The sequence below is a fragment of the Populus alba genome, chromosome 4 (genome assembly GCF_005239225.2).
Source record: "Populus alba chromosome 4, ASM523922v2, whole genome shotgun sequence".
In the NCBI taxonomy this organism is placed as follows: Eukaryota; Viridiplantae; Streptophyta; class Magnoliopsida; order Malpighiales; family Salicaceae; genus Populus; species Populus alba.
The window spans coordinates 21,074,496-21,092,801 of NC_133287.1; the positions used below are offsets into that span (position 1 = coordinate 21,074,496).

The following is an 18,306-nucleotide window of genomic DNA, read 5'->3' on the forward strand; positions in this document are numbered from 1 at the left end:
TACATACAAGATAAATAATAAGCAAGTTTTTTCTATGGTTAGATGAAAACACAAAAAACTAGCACAGTACATAATACATGTAATATTAAATAAAAATTAGAAGCTACCACAGCATCTACCCGTCTCCAGCTGCAGGCAAGACAGCGGATTTCGGAAGGTGAAAGAGGAAAGAAATCAGGAATTCAACAATTTGAAATTTTTTATTATTTCTATAAATAACTGAATCTGTGCGATATTTACAGGTTATTTGGCTCTCATCATTAAACAAGGACCAAAAACGATTTTACTAAATGGGAAACCCCGAACTATCCAAGGGTTTGAACCAACAGATTTAATTGGACCTTTAAGATTCAATTGATTACTGTACAATTTACCAGCACCTTGCATAAAGCCTTGTTGAAAATCGGCAAGGAGCTTCTGCAAAATTAATCAAACATCAGAGAACATCTTCACCCCCACGCCAGCCCCCACCGTATGACTTCATTTGTATGCCGGCAGTCAATTCTCTTCAGATTCTACATACAGGTCTTCAACTTGAAAATCACCATTTCACCCCAGAAAAGGTCTCCTGTCCTAAAAAATTTTCAAACAAAAGCAGCAATTATCTCGGCAGAAAAGGATTCACCTCCCTTCATTCAGAGTCCAAGTCAATAGAAAGATACGGTCGTGGTCTTACAGAACGTTTTTGGCGAGGAAATGAGAAGGGGCTGTCTGATCTTTGTCGACTTGCCTTTTCTGATCTGCCATCATTTATACCAAACGAAGAAGCTGCAGAAGTGGGTAAAAACAGAGTTGAAAAACTGTAAGAGGAACGTTAAAGCTTAGAAAATGAACATGGGTGTAAGACTTGCACACTTTCCTCCACAAGAATAAACCAATAATGATAAAGCTTTAAGAAGAAGGAAACAAACCAGTGCCAGCCAAAGAATCCAGAGAAGATGGCATCTGCTGTCTTGAATTCAGTCCATTAGTCGGAGGAACCAAATCGGCATAATTGCTAGAAGCACTACCACCAAGCCTAAGAGAGATCCAATCTTCAGAACGGACACCATTTGACACATCAACTTGATCCCTCATATCAGAGTGCATTGATGCATCTGAAGGCCCGGTTGGAAGGAAGATTTGAAGACTGGGATCTTCTCCACCAAAAGCCAAGGGATTATCAAGCAAGCCATCATTCACATCCATGTCTGATCGACCAATAGAAGCGTCCGGGATTAAACATGTAGATCCCATGACAGTTTCCGGAGCTACCATGTAACCATTCATTGACAAGGGGCAGTTAACAGAACCATGTGGCAAATCAACCAAGGCATCAGAGACATCTGAATTAAATAATTGAAATCCTGGGCCTGCTTGGTTTCCTGAAGGCAGTGGCCAGAGGGGCATCCCATATTCGTCATTAGCATTGAAAAGACCCAAGCATGAGTTTCCACCAGTCACAAGTGTAGGATCTTCTGGAAAAGGATCTGCAATTCCAGGAGAGGGCACAGAAAAAGTAGCATTGCCATCATTTTGATTACTCTTGTAGACAGATCCAGAGGAAATTAGTATATCATTATCGTCATCTGAATCACTAAGAACAATGACTTCTGCATTCCCTAGTGGTACAGGTAAATTTTGGTCAGTGAATCCATATGTCGTATATGGATTCAAAGATAAAGAATCAAGCTCCATTCCATTGTTTGTGAAATCATAATTTCCACCAGCATCTTGATTCACACTTTGATCTTCCCCGTCACGACCACTACCAGTGGCACTGCTGCTCATAGGAATAACTTTCTGTTCATGGTGTTCAAAGTTTTCTTGCAATCTACCTGAAGAAAAGGTGTTCATATCTTCAGGTTTGCTAACTTCCCAAATGCCATTGCGGTTCTTTCTGATTCCAAGTTTCAAACCAGTACCAGCATTACCTTCTGAAATACCTTCCTGTCTGGTCTGCTTCACTATTTCCACTTTTGGTTTGATTTCTCCACCATCAGGGAAGCAGGGAGTACTATCAGGATTGTGCCATTGTGCAAGTTCTCCAACATCCCTACGCTCAGCTTCAGTTTTTGTTTTCACACGCCAGGAACCATCAGGCTTCACCTCAATCTCTGTTATATCTTCTGAGCAATGTGTCATCTATACCACAAGAACATAATTTTTAATACATGAACACCCTAAAGCTAAGGATTTGGAAGAACAGAAAAGGATAAGTGATACCTTAGATGTGATGCGATTGAAATATGGGTCAATGATTATATTCTCCAGGGAGTAGTTCTTGAGACAGATGGGGCACTGCCACTGCAAAGAGAGCAATAGTAGCTCAGATATATAAAACAGATATAACAGGAACCTCCAACCCCATAAAAAAAAGGTACATATATTTAGAAAAAAAAGATTAGCTGCTTGCTTGCCTTCCGAGAACGCTGGTTCAGCTCCACAAAGACTTCCAGGTCAAAACAGCCCAAGTGTGCACAAGGTTTGAATCTTCCTGCGACCTTCATTCTTGAACCACTCATCTACACATGGAAATCAATTTCAGCGACTAAGCTACTGAATTCATGACAGGACTAACTCAATCCTAGTTTCTTGAAGCTCGCTACAAAAAAAAAAAAAGAAGAAGAAGAATGCTACAATTTAATAAAGCAATTTGAACAATGAGGAAACAATAAACTTTGTTTAAAAAGAAAGCATTGAGTATGTGCGTCCTTGGTGCCATTGAACATCTTCAAAAGTGGGACATCCCTAAGAACATAATATCACTAGAGAAAGTGAATTGCATTCGATAATAGGTTGAACATAACCCATATACAAGATAAGTTCCGGAATGGATGTCACAAGCATAACAGCGAAACTCCACATTAGAGGTATTTTACTTCCATGAAAAATATTGTTGAACATACAAGAAATATTCAAGACTCCAAAACCAAACTCTGGGAACATTATTTTCCTGTCATCCCAGTAGCAATGATCATAAACAGCATGCTTAAGGAAAAGAACTGCATGATCCTTTCCACTGTAGTTTTTGTCACTCCTGTACAGCCCTCCCAAACCCCACTAAATGCCTTTATGGTAAATAATACCCTGCCTACTTGTAGTAACCAAATACTCTCCATGAAAAAAAAAGACAACGACCTATTCCACACACCCAACCCCACCAAGCATTGCAACAAAAGGTGGCTGCATCCCCTATTATCAAGATACAGACATCAGGTGATCAAATTTAGGATACATCAATTCCCAACTACAGCAGAAGGGACCAATATTCAAGATGATGATTATCTGATATTCACCCTGCATAGAACATTGTGCAGTGCAACATGCATGCATGGAATTATGGACTCGCAACTTGTATTATGTTGATGTAACATACAGGACAACGAAGATTGACACCAAAAGAATCTGCAACAACTTCCAGGTCACTGTCGCTATCAGCATTGTCTGTTGCAGTTCCCCCACCAACACAACGACAAACACGAGCAAGTGCATCTTCAAAACGCTCACCTTCTGAGTCCTTAGGGATCAAGTTGAGTATCTAAAACAAAAAACAGAATATGAAGCATGGAAAGATGATTCCTCAGGTTGAGCAAGAGATGACACATGCTTTTATTGTAGCTCATTATATACAAAAGCAAAAATATGTGAATCACAGCCACAAAATTTAGTTGTATTAAACTCACAAGTACCAAAATTGAAATACGCATACACATGTACAGACACATACATATGAGTGTATTATATGTGTGTGGGGTACATTTATATCTGAATGCATGTATGTATACATATATGCAGCACAAGGAATGACAGTAAAAATAGCATATACACAAACGATGTCTAATCAGTACAACTACCTTAGTGATTTTTTGATGCATTCCCAACAAGATAAAAAATGACTATTTGTGATCAAGCTTTCTGATACAGCAAAAAATATCTGAAATTTAATATGTATATGATGTTGAAGGCTCTCAGATGCAAACCAATTTACCAAGCTTCAAATCAGTTTTTTTTTTTTTTTTTTCGAGAGAGAGAGCTGCCGGCAGCCTTTATTTGTGTCATTTCAGGAAAAAAAAAATGCCTATCAGGATATCAAATTACAAAAGTCCATCTATCTAACAATTATAAATACAGTATTTCAAAATGCTTGAGCCACCTAATTATTTTCCCAATAAACATAAATAAAGAAATAAAAAGTAATGATACCAAATTCAAAATATGATTAAAATTGATTAAATTCACCTGTTGAACTGTTCGACGCTTTACAATTCTAACTCCTAAGCAGAAGATTCGAGCATCACATCCGCTTAACGAAATCTTATTGATTCCATCTTTTACAAATGGTGTGACCTAGTTAAAGAACCCATAATTATAAAATCAGAAAGCAGTCTCAAAGTACAAATCCAACTGAGTCTGCAAATAAGCAATAAAATGATTGAAAAAAGAGGATGCGCCATCACAAAGAACAATATCTATCTAGGAGATAAATTGCATGTGATAAAGGGTATTTATAACTACAAAGAAAATTTGTGTTGTAGAGTCAGAGACTCACAATTGGACCATCATCACGACCATTGGCACCTAGCAATTGCGAGCCAGGTCTATTAATAGCACGAACAGCCAAGCCTGCACATCATACATAATTTTAAGACTTAATATGCAAACACCATTGCCAGAAACTGTGGACCAAAAGAAACATCATAATACATATTTCACAACAGCATAAAGATGTAGCATCAAGAGCAAATGTAAAAATGGCTTTTCTGACAATGTTTGTTGGGGGAAAAAGGAAGTTTTTTTTCTTTTTTCTTTTTTTGAGAGAGGGGGGGGGGTGGCGATGGCATAAATGCTTCTAAACAGCTACTGATTTCAACTTCATACCATTGACCTGGAGATCTGTATCCTGCGGCCATTGCATCCTAAAGGGAACTTTGTCATTCAAAAGCATACACCAGGCCTAGATAGTAACAACATTACCAACAGACCATTAGCACATCAATAACTTGCTAAAATATGAAATTTTATGCAGCCACCGACCTGAACATCATATTCTTGTTTTGCCAACAGATCCTTGTCTGCCCTAGTGAGATGAAATGTCTTCTCCACACCCTGCACTGGCCTTGAACTGGAAAATGTTGAATATTAAAATATCAAATAAGGCACAATCATACAAGAATGAGGTCTTCATAACAGGTTGACCTCCTTAATTTAAGAAAGTTGGGATTGGGTGATAAAAGAACAGCCAACTGTAAAACTAACTCCACCAAGTAAAGTACTATTATTATGGTGCATGTAGCATGCGCGTAGTGTATCATCACATCAAAAGGTAGCAGCACTGCTCTAATGAAAAAAGGTCTGGCCCAGGTAACAACCATAAGCACAGAACTTACCACATCAACAATCTTTTGTAGATACAAACTTTATCAACCAAACACTTAATATTACCAGCATAATACACCAAACTTAAACAGAAGCAAAAACTATATCCTCCAGATATTTATATCCTTCCCAATCCCAAAATTAGAAGGGGTAAAAACCACTTCAAGTCATCTAAAATCTTTTTTTCCTGTGTAACCTGATCACAAGATGTTCCTGGTAAGTCGCATTCACATGCGAAGAGGTGCTCAAGCTCTTAGAAGTTAGAAGAACATGAACCTGGTCTTTCCCTACAACCTGGGTCATGGAAAGAACTAATGCTATCATCTGTTTGTCTCACAAGCTGGTGCCACAAGGCAGACCATGACTTTCTTGCAATTTACATAAAATTGAGGACTTGTTTGGAAGAATGGTAGAGGTTGCTTTTCAAAGTGTTTTTTGCTTGAAAATGTATCAAAGTAATTTTTTTATTTTCATTTTTTAAAATTCATTTTTGACATCAACACATCAAAACGATCCAATTATTTTGAAGAAAAAAATTTCAAAATTTCATGAAACTCTAGTTGCACCACTGCCCCAAACAGGCACTGAAATATATATAACACCATGATACGGAACATAAATTGTGTTTCAATAGTATTCATTGCTAGGGATTCAGCAACCAAACAGTTTAGTGATGAAATCAGGCTCACAAAATAAAAGCATTTGAACGTAATCTCCACATGTTGAATTTACCAAGACAAACAGTAAATGCAGTTCAAATCATTCTATTGAATATCTTTTCAAGGAATTATGTGAACATCAGGTAGTAATTACCTCCAACCCAAACACAAGTGTTAGCACGTCAAATCATTAGTAAGATATAGGATGGCATGTATCGACTTACCCATCAGCTGGAACATTTGTAGTAACCAGCTTCACAGGACATAGAGGATGTGCAACTGTAACCCAGAAGCTGTAGATGGAGACAGACATTAAAAAAAAAAAAAAAAAACCCTCCAAAAACATTACATAAAAATGCAAAATAGCAGAATTGTAAAGGGATGGATTAATCAGGACACCAAACAAACAAAGATCAAAGATTAACAAAAACAAAGATATATTTCAAACAATAACAAGATACATGACAGCAAGAAACCTCATTATGCTCCAGTTCCTGAATGTCAACCCGCATGCTGGAAGGGGAGACAAGTGCACACACGAGGTGCGCATGCACACAGCATTAATTTGTCTCTTTGGCCCAACAAGGCATTAAACTGTCATTCTTTAAAAGATTTATAGAGGACACCCGTAAAACTATCCCGATTACACTAGACAAATAGCACACCCATTAGGATACTTGTGTTCTGCATAGAACTATCACACTTTTCATGATAAGGCAAACATATCCTATGTTTTACCAAAGCCTTTTCTTTGTCAAAATCTACATCCAAGGTTCTCCACTGACACAATCTTATTTCTTCCTACTTCAATCTTTCTTAATTCTAGCCTCTCATTTCTGACTATAAGCTATTTCCCTACTTTTCCCACACCACTTTAGCCCTCACCATCCCTTAACTATGATCAATTTATTCTCTCTAATAGCTCATAAGACCAAACAATATACAAAGTAGCTTGTTCTCTTATCCCAGGTTGATGGCATCTCCAACTTGCTTAGAATATCACCATAATTCTTTCTTACCTTGAAAGGCCTCACCACTCATCTATCTAGACAAATTCATTTCCCTGCTAGCACTTGGCTAACATTTTTATGCACCAAGGTAGGGAAGCACACTTTGCTTTAAACCAAATTAAAGAATTACATTGCCAACAAGAAGCATTGTGATAGTAAAACAAGTTCAGAAAAATCATGAAAGCATTTAATGGTTTGATGCGTAAATCTCAAAAGTTAAATTGTAGCTGAAATGTGATGTTACACTGCCAACAAGAAAGAAGCATGGAGTCAAAAAAGGTAATCTTGGAGAAGAAGGGGAACCATTTCATTCCACACATAAAACAGTAAGCAAAAGAGGATAGAACATATATGATACATACGGGTCAGCCCTGCTTAATCGACAAATCTCACAATAGAACACATCAGGAACTTGTGGGATGCCCTCCATGGGTTTTTCTGGAATTATAACGCAACCAATGTGTTGCCAGAATTGACATTTAAAATCTTCACACTGTCAATTACAAGAAAATAAAAATTAATAGGGGCAAGGCAGATTGGAAAAGCTTTTAGGATAGAATTAAGTTCAATAGTAGTGAAGAAAAAGGGGAAAAGAAAACAGCTTATGTATCCATTATTAATGCATGCTTCTTCTTCAACAATGACTAGGAATAGCACAAAAGAGTAGCAAATCCTGCCATTGTCTACACATGCATAGATGAGAACTATTAAGGTTTCTGCAAATGATCCCTTAGCACTTCCTTTAAACAAATATTTGCTGATAATTAATGTGATGCACTGAAAACATATATAATAGCACCATTGTGCCTCAGCAGTCAGCACTGATTGTAAAAGGTTATTGGAAAAGAATGGTGTAAATATGCTTTGGAGCTCAACATAATGTAATAACTCAACAGAAAAATCACACACGGAGCATTAAACATTCTTGAGAAGCAATAAATTATGTTAGAATTTTGGGGAACAAAATTGTCAAAGGAGCTTGCTATACTGCGATTATTAATTTCCAGTAACTAGAAATGCAAGCATAAAAATCCATGGGGATGGTATAGGTATAAGAATGAAGAATAGAGATTAGGCTACATAAAGGAGGACATCAATTTAGATCCCACAGTAGCACATCCAATTAAGCAAGAAAGCGATTCATAACATGGAACCAGCAATCCATATGCTTAAAATGCAGAGCCTTGGTTTTAATCAAACTTAGACCATGCCTCAGATGCTTAACAAGTAAAAGAACTTCCAGCAAATCATCCATCGGGCATACACTACAGCTTATAAAGAATGGAAATTTACTAGAGAGAAGGATCTTTTAACCTTGATCATTGACTCTGTCTCCAATGAGCTTCCACATAGACAGCGAACTTTTGTATCTGAATGAGATGGATCATCCATTTCACCATTAAACTTTGAATTACTGCAATCAGAAGCAACCTGCCCCCGTGATGCTAAATCAGTGGCCCCGGACACTTGCATTTTCCTGGAGATGAGATCAGAAGGTGTAAGTCAACAAACAGCATAAAAGCAAAACCTCCAAGAGCATTAATGGTTGTCCAGAAAGAAAAAGGTTAGCTAGAGGGCCTCATGAAGCATGCAAATACTATAAAAAAATTTAACACATTAAACAGAAAAGAGAAGACAAAATCTAACTGCAGACTCTAATCATGGAGTTGCAAGCAATGATGAACCTGTAAGTGTCATCCACTAGCTTTGCCACCTCTTCCTTTCCAATGGCACTCTTCTTTGCCCATAACTTGGAAACTACAGATAAAATAAAAACTCAAGTTTATTATTCCAAAACTTTCACAAAGTCAAAGCCATGCACGAGAAAGAGTTTGAACAAGTTGATCATAAACTGGATGCTCAACAACCCATTAGAAACTCCATGATTATGAACCATTCATATCCACGCCCAATCATCAAGAACAAAAAAAAAAGAGGGAGGGAGGGGGAGAAGATCCCATGAAATTGAAATCTGAGACGGACCATTGATGGGGATTTGGGATCACACCTCTCACATAAAAAAGTTAATGAAAATGAAAGAAAATCATAGCTATGGATATTAGATCCGCACCATCAATAAAAACATATACCTAAAATTGGGGAATAATAATCGGAGAAATCTCATTGCTCAATCCCAAAAATTCAAATTAAGAGTTAATTGCACATTTTTTCCATTTAACATATATCAATAAATTTCTAGAGTTCGCAAAACATCCATCAAAGCCTGCTGAATTAAGATTATGTGACACCAGAGTTATGAGCATTCCATTTTATTTAGCATGAAGAAGTTATTGGCAGAGATCGAATCCAAGAATCCCAAAGTGGTGGTATTACAAGTTTCCTAGTTGGTAGTCCCCATTAATTATGCAGCATATGAAAAAGATAACTCTATGCATATCACACAGATAGAGATAATAAACATTGCAAAAAACAAAAACAGAGCATCAAACACTAAAATCAAAAGCATTGACTTGGTAGCAGGGGAAAAAGCAATAATGATAGAATACAAAGATAAAATATTTCTCAAATGGCCTTCAATAAAGGGTTTCATGTCTCTAGTAACCCATGAGAGAGAGCACATGTTCAAAATTATAAAAACTGTCTCTATTACAAACAACAATTTTGCAAGGTGGGCGTAATTTACCTTGTTCGTCAGAGAGAATAGCTAATATCCGGTCAACAAGGTCCTACACATTTAAAATTACAGCACAATCATATACATGAGTCATAAGAAGTACATGCCACATACAGTCAAAAGCATATAGGGTTTATGAAGAAATCATTATTTCGCGGGCAATGAGAACACAAAACCATCACGTGCACCCAAAGGCAAGGGATGGACTTGTAAATCTTAAGACAGCATATAGGCACAATTATTCTATTTTTTCATGGTCCAATTCAATATACTGATTGTCAATACAACAGAAGCTTAATGTTTATCCAGTACCATTACGTAATGGCAATTTCATGCATCCTGTACAAGAAAATTAAGCCAGAGACAAGATGCGCCATTTACCTGCTTCTTCCCCTGCTTTGAAAGACCTAACTGAGTCAGGACATCCTTGAGCTCTTTAATTCGAAAAAATGCCAATTTATCCTAGAGAGAGAGAGAGAGAGAGAGAGAGTAAGAAAAAGTGTTTCATAATCTCTTCGCTGTAACAACACGGCAAAAGATAGAAACTGCTTGATTACAGGATATTCTGATGCCTAAACAGCATGAGAAGGGAGCAGAGCCACAAAGAAAGACCAATTACTCCAATTCTGAGTTCAATAGTATAGGGGGCAAACTCTTATTAATTTACTCAATGACTCCAGTGATAGGAAGGACCATTGCAAGGTGCAATGATGGAGTAGCAAGTTTTTTAGGCCAAAAAAAAATTATATAGAATTAATATTGGAGACTTTTTGAAACAGAGTAGCAATTTTTGGAATTAATATTAGAGAATTTTAGCATAGAGCAAGCCTCTTGCAAATGAAGTGGTTTCCCTAAGTTCTATAGGAAATATCATTTCATACACAGGCCACATGGAGTCTTGAACTTACTACCACAAAAACAAAGGTTCAAGTTGTGAGGACTGCAACCTGATAACTTATCTCAAAACTCTCATACAGTGAATGTATGAGTAGAGTTTTCAGTGCCATAACCAAAAAAAGCAGTATGAGAACAATTGGTGCATACAACTTCAAAAGAAAGCACATACCACGACACTGATATTCAAAATGAGAAAGCACATGTGAGGTGATTTGAAGATGCAGCCCAAATCAATCAATAATATTCAGTAGAAATCATTTCAAAGTTGCTTTGCTTTTGTAACAATGATGCGAGGATGTGATATATAAATAAAGCACCCACTTGATAAATTCAAATGTGATTTCCATGATCAGACGGGCGAAGAATTAGAGCCATTTCAGCATTTAACAACAAATCTAGGAGTTGCACCACCGTATGGTATGTTTAGTGGTAGGCACATGGAAATTAATAAATAAAAATTAAGTTAATTCAACCATGACTAATGGACAAATATCATTCCTCTTCTGCTAATTGATATTGACCATATACACTAGTACTGGTAGAAGAAACTAAATCAAAACCAACGACAGCACAGTAAAGTCAACTCCAATAGAGCAAATGAATTTAAAGAGCTGCTAAATTACCTTGCAACTAGCAACTAAATCCATCTTTCAACGTCCAAAAAACCAAAATTAGACCGCGGATTAGTAGATAAGCAAAGCAAGCACACCAGCTTGTACAGTCACGGAACAGCGATCGATCTATTGAAAAATAATCCTACCACACAACTTGAATAATCGGAATTATCAATCTTAAATGCAAAATCATTTAATTACAAAAACGAACAGAGTAGAAAATAAAATCAAATCAAATAAAAAACACTTACGTATTTTGATGATAAAATTCAGGAAAAAAAAAGATAGAGATTGGGGATGAACTAGGGTTTCAAACGCGTTTTGCTTTTTTCAAGAAGGAAAAAACAACACACCAACAACTACCTTCTAATTACAAAAGGTCCCGGACCTATCGGCGATTATCAAATCCGGTTTTTTTAACGGGAACGCGTCCGGGTTTCGTTTCTCTACTTTTCGCGTTTTGCTCTGCCTGCGTGTCTTGCGATGATGCACGCCCTTACGGTGTCTCTCTCTCACACGTGCGAATTTCTATTTGATGGGGATATAATTAACTAAGAAATTAACAAGGTATAACAAGCTTGGATCAAGGTGTTAAAATCGTGATTTTGAAAGCCTTACACATCGTCGGTGTAAAATCGATCTACATTAAAAAAATTAGCAAGAGAATTGTTGGCACACTGTTTCTGGACTATGACAACTGCATAGATCAGTGGAAACTCCGAAAACAGTTGCGCTACATTAATGCAATCAATAGGCAAAGCAAGCAGCAATCATTATGAAATAGTTCAATGGCATTTTTCCTTCTTACCCAAATTTCAGTTTCTTTATGCACAGCTCATTCAACTCAACCATAATCAAGGAACCACAAGTGATTCATCATCTGTATTTAGTTTTAATTAATTTCATCGTTGACACATGTTCTATCAATACTGATGCTTGCTTATTTCCATTTTAATTGCATAGGTCAATTTCTCTTATTGCTAAACTTTTCAGTTGAATCTTTAATTCAATTATTTTCAAATTATTTTTACAGTTGATTTCCCCCCCTTTTTTTCCCCATAAAATGGAATTTCAGAAAAAATCAAACTCCAATCAAAAAAGGAATTACATTCAAATTAAAAATCAACTACAGCAACACTAAATTTCAAGAACAGGGATGAAAAGAAGTCGATGGATGAGAAAAACTAGAGACTCTGAGAAGAAAATGAAAAATTTTCAATTTTGATTTTGAGAACGTCTGATTTCGTGAAGATAGCCTTCGATATGTTAGCCGCCAATAGAGGGCGACACGTGGCAGAAACATTGAATTAAAATTTCCTGCGGGCAAAATCGGTGGTGAAATCGCGATTTTATGCGATTTCACCCGATTTTAACGATTTTACCTGATTTTGACTCGATTTTACTCATTTTCGATTTTTATGTACGATTTAGCACGTAAAACCTATATTAACTCGTAAAAACATACGATTTTACGAGTTGAATCGTGATTTTAACAACCTTGCCTTGGATCATCACATCTTCATTTTCTCGTGTATTGTATTGTCTGAATTATGAGGGATGTGTATTATGAAAATATTGGGATTTAAGAATGTATTTTGATAAAAGATGAGCATGAGGCCACCTTGAATGATTTGAAAGGAATACACACACTGTTTTTTTATAGGATTTTATATTTGAACAAAAATTATTTTGGCAGTGTTTTGAATAGAAGAAATACTACAAAAATCTTATTGAAAATAAATAAATTTAGCAATTGCAGTCTTTTCCCTCAATAAATAAATATGGTTATCTTTACATGCTAATGCTATGTTTTTTAAATCGATGCTTGTCTAAAATGAAAATATAAATTAAGGGTCATTACACATAATGGCCTTTATATTTTTTTTTTATAATAAGATTCTCTTTAAATAAATTTATGATAATAATATTTAAATAATTATCCAATTATTCTTTTTTTATTTCAAATAATATTAATGCTTGTTATGGTAATATTACTAATTTCTTTTTGAATAATTATATATAAACCTAATATATAAAACTTTCTACAAACTTTACCCATGAATATTCAACGAGATTAAAATATTCATTTTATTGATTTTTTATTGCAAGTTTTTTATATTTTTTCTCAAATTTTTTTTTTATATATTTTTTATGCATTCATATTAAATTTATCAAATCATGATTTTTTTTATTAAAATTTATTTTTATGATAATAATAATATTTTTTTTAAAATAACAATACTTCTAATAAAAATATATATGTTTTTTTTTCAATAAAAACAGGTGAATAAAGGAACAGGATTTTAGTTAAAAAGATACATTTTTCTTCTTAATTAAGATTATTTATTTTTTGAATAATTTTTTTATTTGCTTTCAGTTTTTATTCAATAAAAAACATATCTGGAAAATATTTTTTTTAAAAAAATAAGATATTAACAAAAAAGAGGAGAATTTAGCCTGAAAATCACATTTTTTTCTATGAATTGAAATCATTGTTTTTCTTAATTATAGAAATCCATTGTTATTGTCATGTAATTAAATGAAAAAAAAATAATCAAAAAGCACTCAACAACACGAGATAAAATATATGCATATGCATGTATATTTTTCCCCAACTTTATATTTTATTTTTAAATTAACGCTAATAATTTTTTATAATTTATTAATTAGTTTATTTTTCAATTTATTTTATTAAGGATAGATATCAACTTTTCAATTGTCAATTGAAATTTTTCATTATATTGGAAAATATATTCACAACGCGAGTGCATTATTTTCTTACATTAAAAATTAACTTCAAATTATACCCACAGCATAGTATGCTTACTGTAGATAATACTAAATATACTAGAATTCCCTATAAATATCAGTTCTCAAAAAGGTTCATAATTCAGCATGGAGGTTGGTCCCAATATTTCCTGCTCATACATTATTGAGTATCGGAAAGGAAGAATTCAAAATACAAAGGCTTCTGTTTTTACCCCAGCTGAGGTTTTTTTTTATCAAATCGCATGATAAATCCTTAACTAATACAATCAAACAAAAACAAAATAATCATCTAGAATATAGGAGGACCCTCAACTAAGTTAGAGCACGTTTGGGAACGTGGTTTGCATCGCGTTCCCATCAATTTTGAAATTTTTTTTTTTACTAAAATTGAGTGCAATTTGTACTTTTTGGATCGTTTTGATGTGTTGATATTAAAAATAATTTTTTAAAAATAAAAAATACATCATTGACATGCATTTCGGCACGAAAAATTATTTGAAAATCAACCGCTACCATACTGCCAAACACGCTCTTAATCGACTGGTTTTTTCTGAAATCATAAACCTTGGTTCTCAATAAAATAGACACTCCACATCACCCGAGTTTTAAATTTACTTGCCAAACCGGGCCGGATGCGATAATAATGTCAAAATACCAAAAACTATCTTTGTATTAAGTTGTTATTATAATATCAAAAACTATTTTTATTAAATATTATTTTAATATATTTTTAAATAAAAAATATTTTAAAAAATAATTACTACTATAATACCAAAAACTATCTTGGTATTAAGTCGCAACCCACCATAATCATCAACATCTAAAACAGTCCACAACTTTTCATATTATTTTTTGAAAGGATGAGTTGAAAACAAAAGCCTTCTCTTCCATGCATCAGCAAATCTGAAAGGGAAAACCAAAGACACATGCGAGGGACAATCCAAGATTAATTCATGCAATTTATTACAATCCAACATGTGTTGCATGTTTTAAACTAAATAATACAAATACAAATAGAAAGGACACATCTAATTCTTAAAAGAGTTAGCACGAAGCCCCATACAAGGAGAGATAAAGTGGAGAGAAAAAGATAAAAAGTCCACCAAAGCTCAATCGTTGTGTTGTCATGTACACACTCTTGACCACTGAGAAAAGGATGTCGTGACGCTTTCAACACTGTCATGAAAGATGGTGTTTGACCCAGAAAAGACACTGCATGTTTCATTCAAAGAACAAGCGCCTCTCATTTACTAGTGCATGTGTTGCATGCCTCCTAGTACTTTTAGTTTCTTAATTATATTTATATTTTTTAAAAGACTAAATTGCCCTTTTATTTACATTGATTGTGACTAAATAACCATGATGAAAATATAAAAAATCCACTGGACGTCAATTTTGGAGTTATGCCTTTAAAGCAATGTAGTCATTCTACCATGTTATCAAAATATTGACAGACTAAAAACCCCTGGGACCTTATTTTAAAAAACTTTGTTTAAGGGTATTTAAATCATTTTATTGTGCATCTAAAATGTTAAAAGACTAATTTGTTCTCAATCAATATGATAATGACATGGATCATATGAAAAAGATTGTATTATCCCTAATAGTTAATTAACTGATTTTGTTTAAGAAGGGTATAATGATTATTTCATTATTTCAATACATAATAACATGTGTATTGGTGTAATATAAATGACTGATGGTTTTTAGTTTTTTTTTTTTTTTAATTTGATCTCTTTAGAATAAAGATAAATAAACAAAAAAATCATCATAAGTTCGAAAATAACAAATCCATCTCCAAAACATAGACACGCAAATAAATATTAAAATTTAAAAGTGAAAATCTTATGTATGCTTCATTTATAAATTTTTAGTGTATGAACTATTTAACTAGTTCTACGAAAATTAAAACAAAAGAGAGGGAATTTTTTTAAAAATGTTATTTTGTGTATATGACATGTCACACTTCTCAAATAAAAAAAACAAAAAAAACGATGTAATGGAAGTGCCATATTTGTAATGGATGAACTATGGTTTTTTTTTTTTTTGCACGGCAACATTGTTTAACTAAAAATTTAGCAAAATAATACATGTTGAAAAAATATTTGAAAAGTAGTACAATTTGAACAAAGACGTGATTTTTAATCAGTCTTTCTTCAATGACATGATTTTGAATCATTGTTATATAACAAAATCAACATTTAGAATCGCATGTGCAATTATTATAAAAACCTAGTTTTTTCTTCTTCTTTTTCTTATGGTTGCACTCATCACCCATTAAAACCTAAAACATCCAGCCTCTCGCGCCCTAAATCATCAAAAACAACAACCTATCATCTACCAAAACACCGAAATCTTCTTTCCCTCGTCTCCTCACATCTTTATAGTGTTTATTCAATAAAATCTGTCAGTCTAATATCCTCATTCAGTCTCCTTGCCATAATCATTGATCGAACCACCATAAGTCATCGATAAATTAAGGTAAAATCACTACATTTCTCATAATTTTATAGGTGTCATTGTTAAATTATGAAATTCTTAATTTTGATTTAATATTATGTTTGTGGTGTTTGATAATTGAGTATTTTGTTTTAATTGAGATAATTTAGAGTTTGATTCAAACAATTAGGTATGTTTTTATGCAATTGATGTCATTTTTGGAATCAATTAGGTTCAAATTAGATAAATTAAGGTTTGTCAAATAAAGAAATTAGGGTTTGTATTGAGTTTTGGGATAAATTGGAATGATTGGATATTTTGTTTGAATTGAAATAATTTAGATTTTAATTTATGCAATTAGGTATGTTTTCATGAATGCAATGTTATGAATATTGAAATAATAGCAATTAGGTTTTGCATTAAGTTTTATGATAAATTATTGGAATTGAGATAATTAAGCTAATTAGGTTTTAATTGATGCAATTGAGTATGGTTTCCATGCAATTGATGTTATGAACGTCGATATATGAACAATAATCTCACTCATCTTTTTTTTAGCATGTTGAGTTGCTTGCCCGAATTATATAATGTTATTGGTATGGATACAAGTGACACATCGCATGCTATTAGTTGATGGAATAAACATGATAATTATAATTGGATGAACCATAATCTCCATTACATAGTACAATGGGATGCACGAAGAGATGAGATCATTATAAAGGTGCAATCTATTATTTCAGATAATGAATATATGGAGTGCTATAGGTGTATAATGCAACATATCATTACACCAAACTTGGTGCAAGTTTCTTTATGCGAGAACATAGAGTATGAGTCATATGCACCATGGATGCAAAATGTTGTAAGTACTTCATACATTTTGTAATTAATATGTGATGCTAAATGTGTTTTATTTATGGATTAATAACTATATTTGCTAAAAATCTGGTTATCAATTTGTTACGAGATGGTCAAGAAATTGTCAGTGGTCTTCGTGAGATTGAAGATAACACACTTGCTTATTATTCTGCACCTTATTAGTTTGACTCATGTTACACTACATTTCAGATGCTTGGTGCGACGATGTTGTGTTGGTGTATGAGACGGCTTAAACACTAGGAAGTCAAGCTATTGATAAAGCCGACCCATTGGCTCATCATTGTAGATATAGATAGACTAGGATATATGTACAGTAGAATTATGTTTGTGTTATTTTTCTTTGTTTCAAATTGTTTTTTTTTTTACGTTTTCATATCATTTTGATGCATTGATGTTAAAAATATATATTTTTTTTAAAATAAAATTATTTTGATTCATTTCTAAATAAAAAATACTTTGAAAAGTAATTGTTGACACAATACCAAATGAGCTCTTAGTTATGCATTTGTGTTTTATTATTCTTTTATAATTTTTTTGGACTTGTCAAGGTGAGATTTTTAACATTGTCTTCTATATTATGAACATTCAAATTTATTTTCGACAAGTAGGTAAAAAATAAAATCATAAATTTACATGTGAAGATGCGATCATCGATAACAAGTTGTTTATAATTGCAAAAACAAAACTTTATAGGTTAATTAATACGACAACATTTACAAATGAACGAATATGTCACATTGTTATGTTGTGTTATTACAAAGATCAATTAACTAACATTATAATAAATGAATGAAATCACCATTAAAATATTACATCAATGTAAATAAATTTTAATGTTTCTTTTTATGATTTTTTTAAACCTAACAATATCCTGCCCATTTTCATTCTGTGTTTTTGGGGTTTGAATTTAATATTAGTAGTATTTAGGGATTACAAGTTTGTATTTAGGATTTGAGGTTAGGGATTATATGTTTAGATTCTGGAATTAAGAATTTACAGTTATTGTTGGGAATTATGTGACTTTGAAGTTTTGAGTTTAAGAA

At 33.5% G+C, this 18,306-nt stretch overlaps 1 protein-coding gene across 9 annotated transcripts; it reads right to left on the bottom strand.

Annotated features, from left to right (window-relative positions):
* Window positions 1–181: 181 nt before the first annotated feature.
* LOC118038857 (E3 SUMO-protein ligase SIZ1) lies at window positions 182–11,681 on the bottom strand. 9 transcript variants are annotated; one of them, XR_004685845.2, is made up of 18 exons: window positions 11,425–11,681; window positions 11,183–11,326; window positions 10,044–10,124; window positions 9,672–9,714; window positions 8,713–8,785; window positions 8,342–8,504; window positions 7,390–7,520; window positions 6,242–6,310; window positions 5,017–5,104; window positions 4,861–4,936; window positions 4,532–4,605; window positions 4,222–4,329; window positions 3,359–3,520; window positions 2,400–2,504; window positions 2,206–2,286; window positions 912–2,124; window positions 677–800; window positions 182–573 (listed from the first exon to the last, which is right to left on the bottom strand). XR_004685845.2 is itself a non-coding variant. In XM_035045327.2 (18 exons), exons 2-18 carry the CDS (start codon window positions 11,204–11,206, stop codon window positions 632–634), a joined length of 2,532 nt encoding a protein of 843 aa, XP_034901218.1. In that variant the 5' UTR covers window positions 11,207–11,326; window positions 11,425–11,679; the 3' UTR covers window positions 182–631. The 9 variants fall into 9 exon arrangements, 8 of the variants coding, with proteins under 8 accessions (XP_034901218.1, XP_034901216.1, XP_034901217.1 ...); XM_035045327.2 differs by having other exon boundaries at window positions 182–768; window positions 912–1,817; window positions 1,914–2,124; window positions 11,425–11,679; XM_035045325.2 differs by having other exon boundaries at window positions 677–768; window positions 11,425–11,678.
* Between the last annotated feature and the right edge of the window lie 6,625 nt (window positions 11,682–18,306).

Bases quoted from the DNA above. Each gene is read 5' to 3' on its own strand.
- LOC118038857 (XM_035045321.2), bottom strand. From the start codon at position 11,206: ATGGATTTAGTTGCTAGTTGCAAG. The intron at 2,287-2,399 runs GCAAGCAAGCAG...CTCTCTTTGCAG, and splicing joins TGAACCAGCGTTCTCGGAAG to TGGCAGTGCCCCATCTGTCT. The intron at 769-911 runs GTTTGTTTCCTT...CCACTTCTGCAG, and splicing joins GGATTCTTTGGCTGGCACTG to CTTCTTCGTTTGGTATAAAT.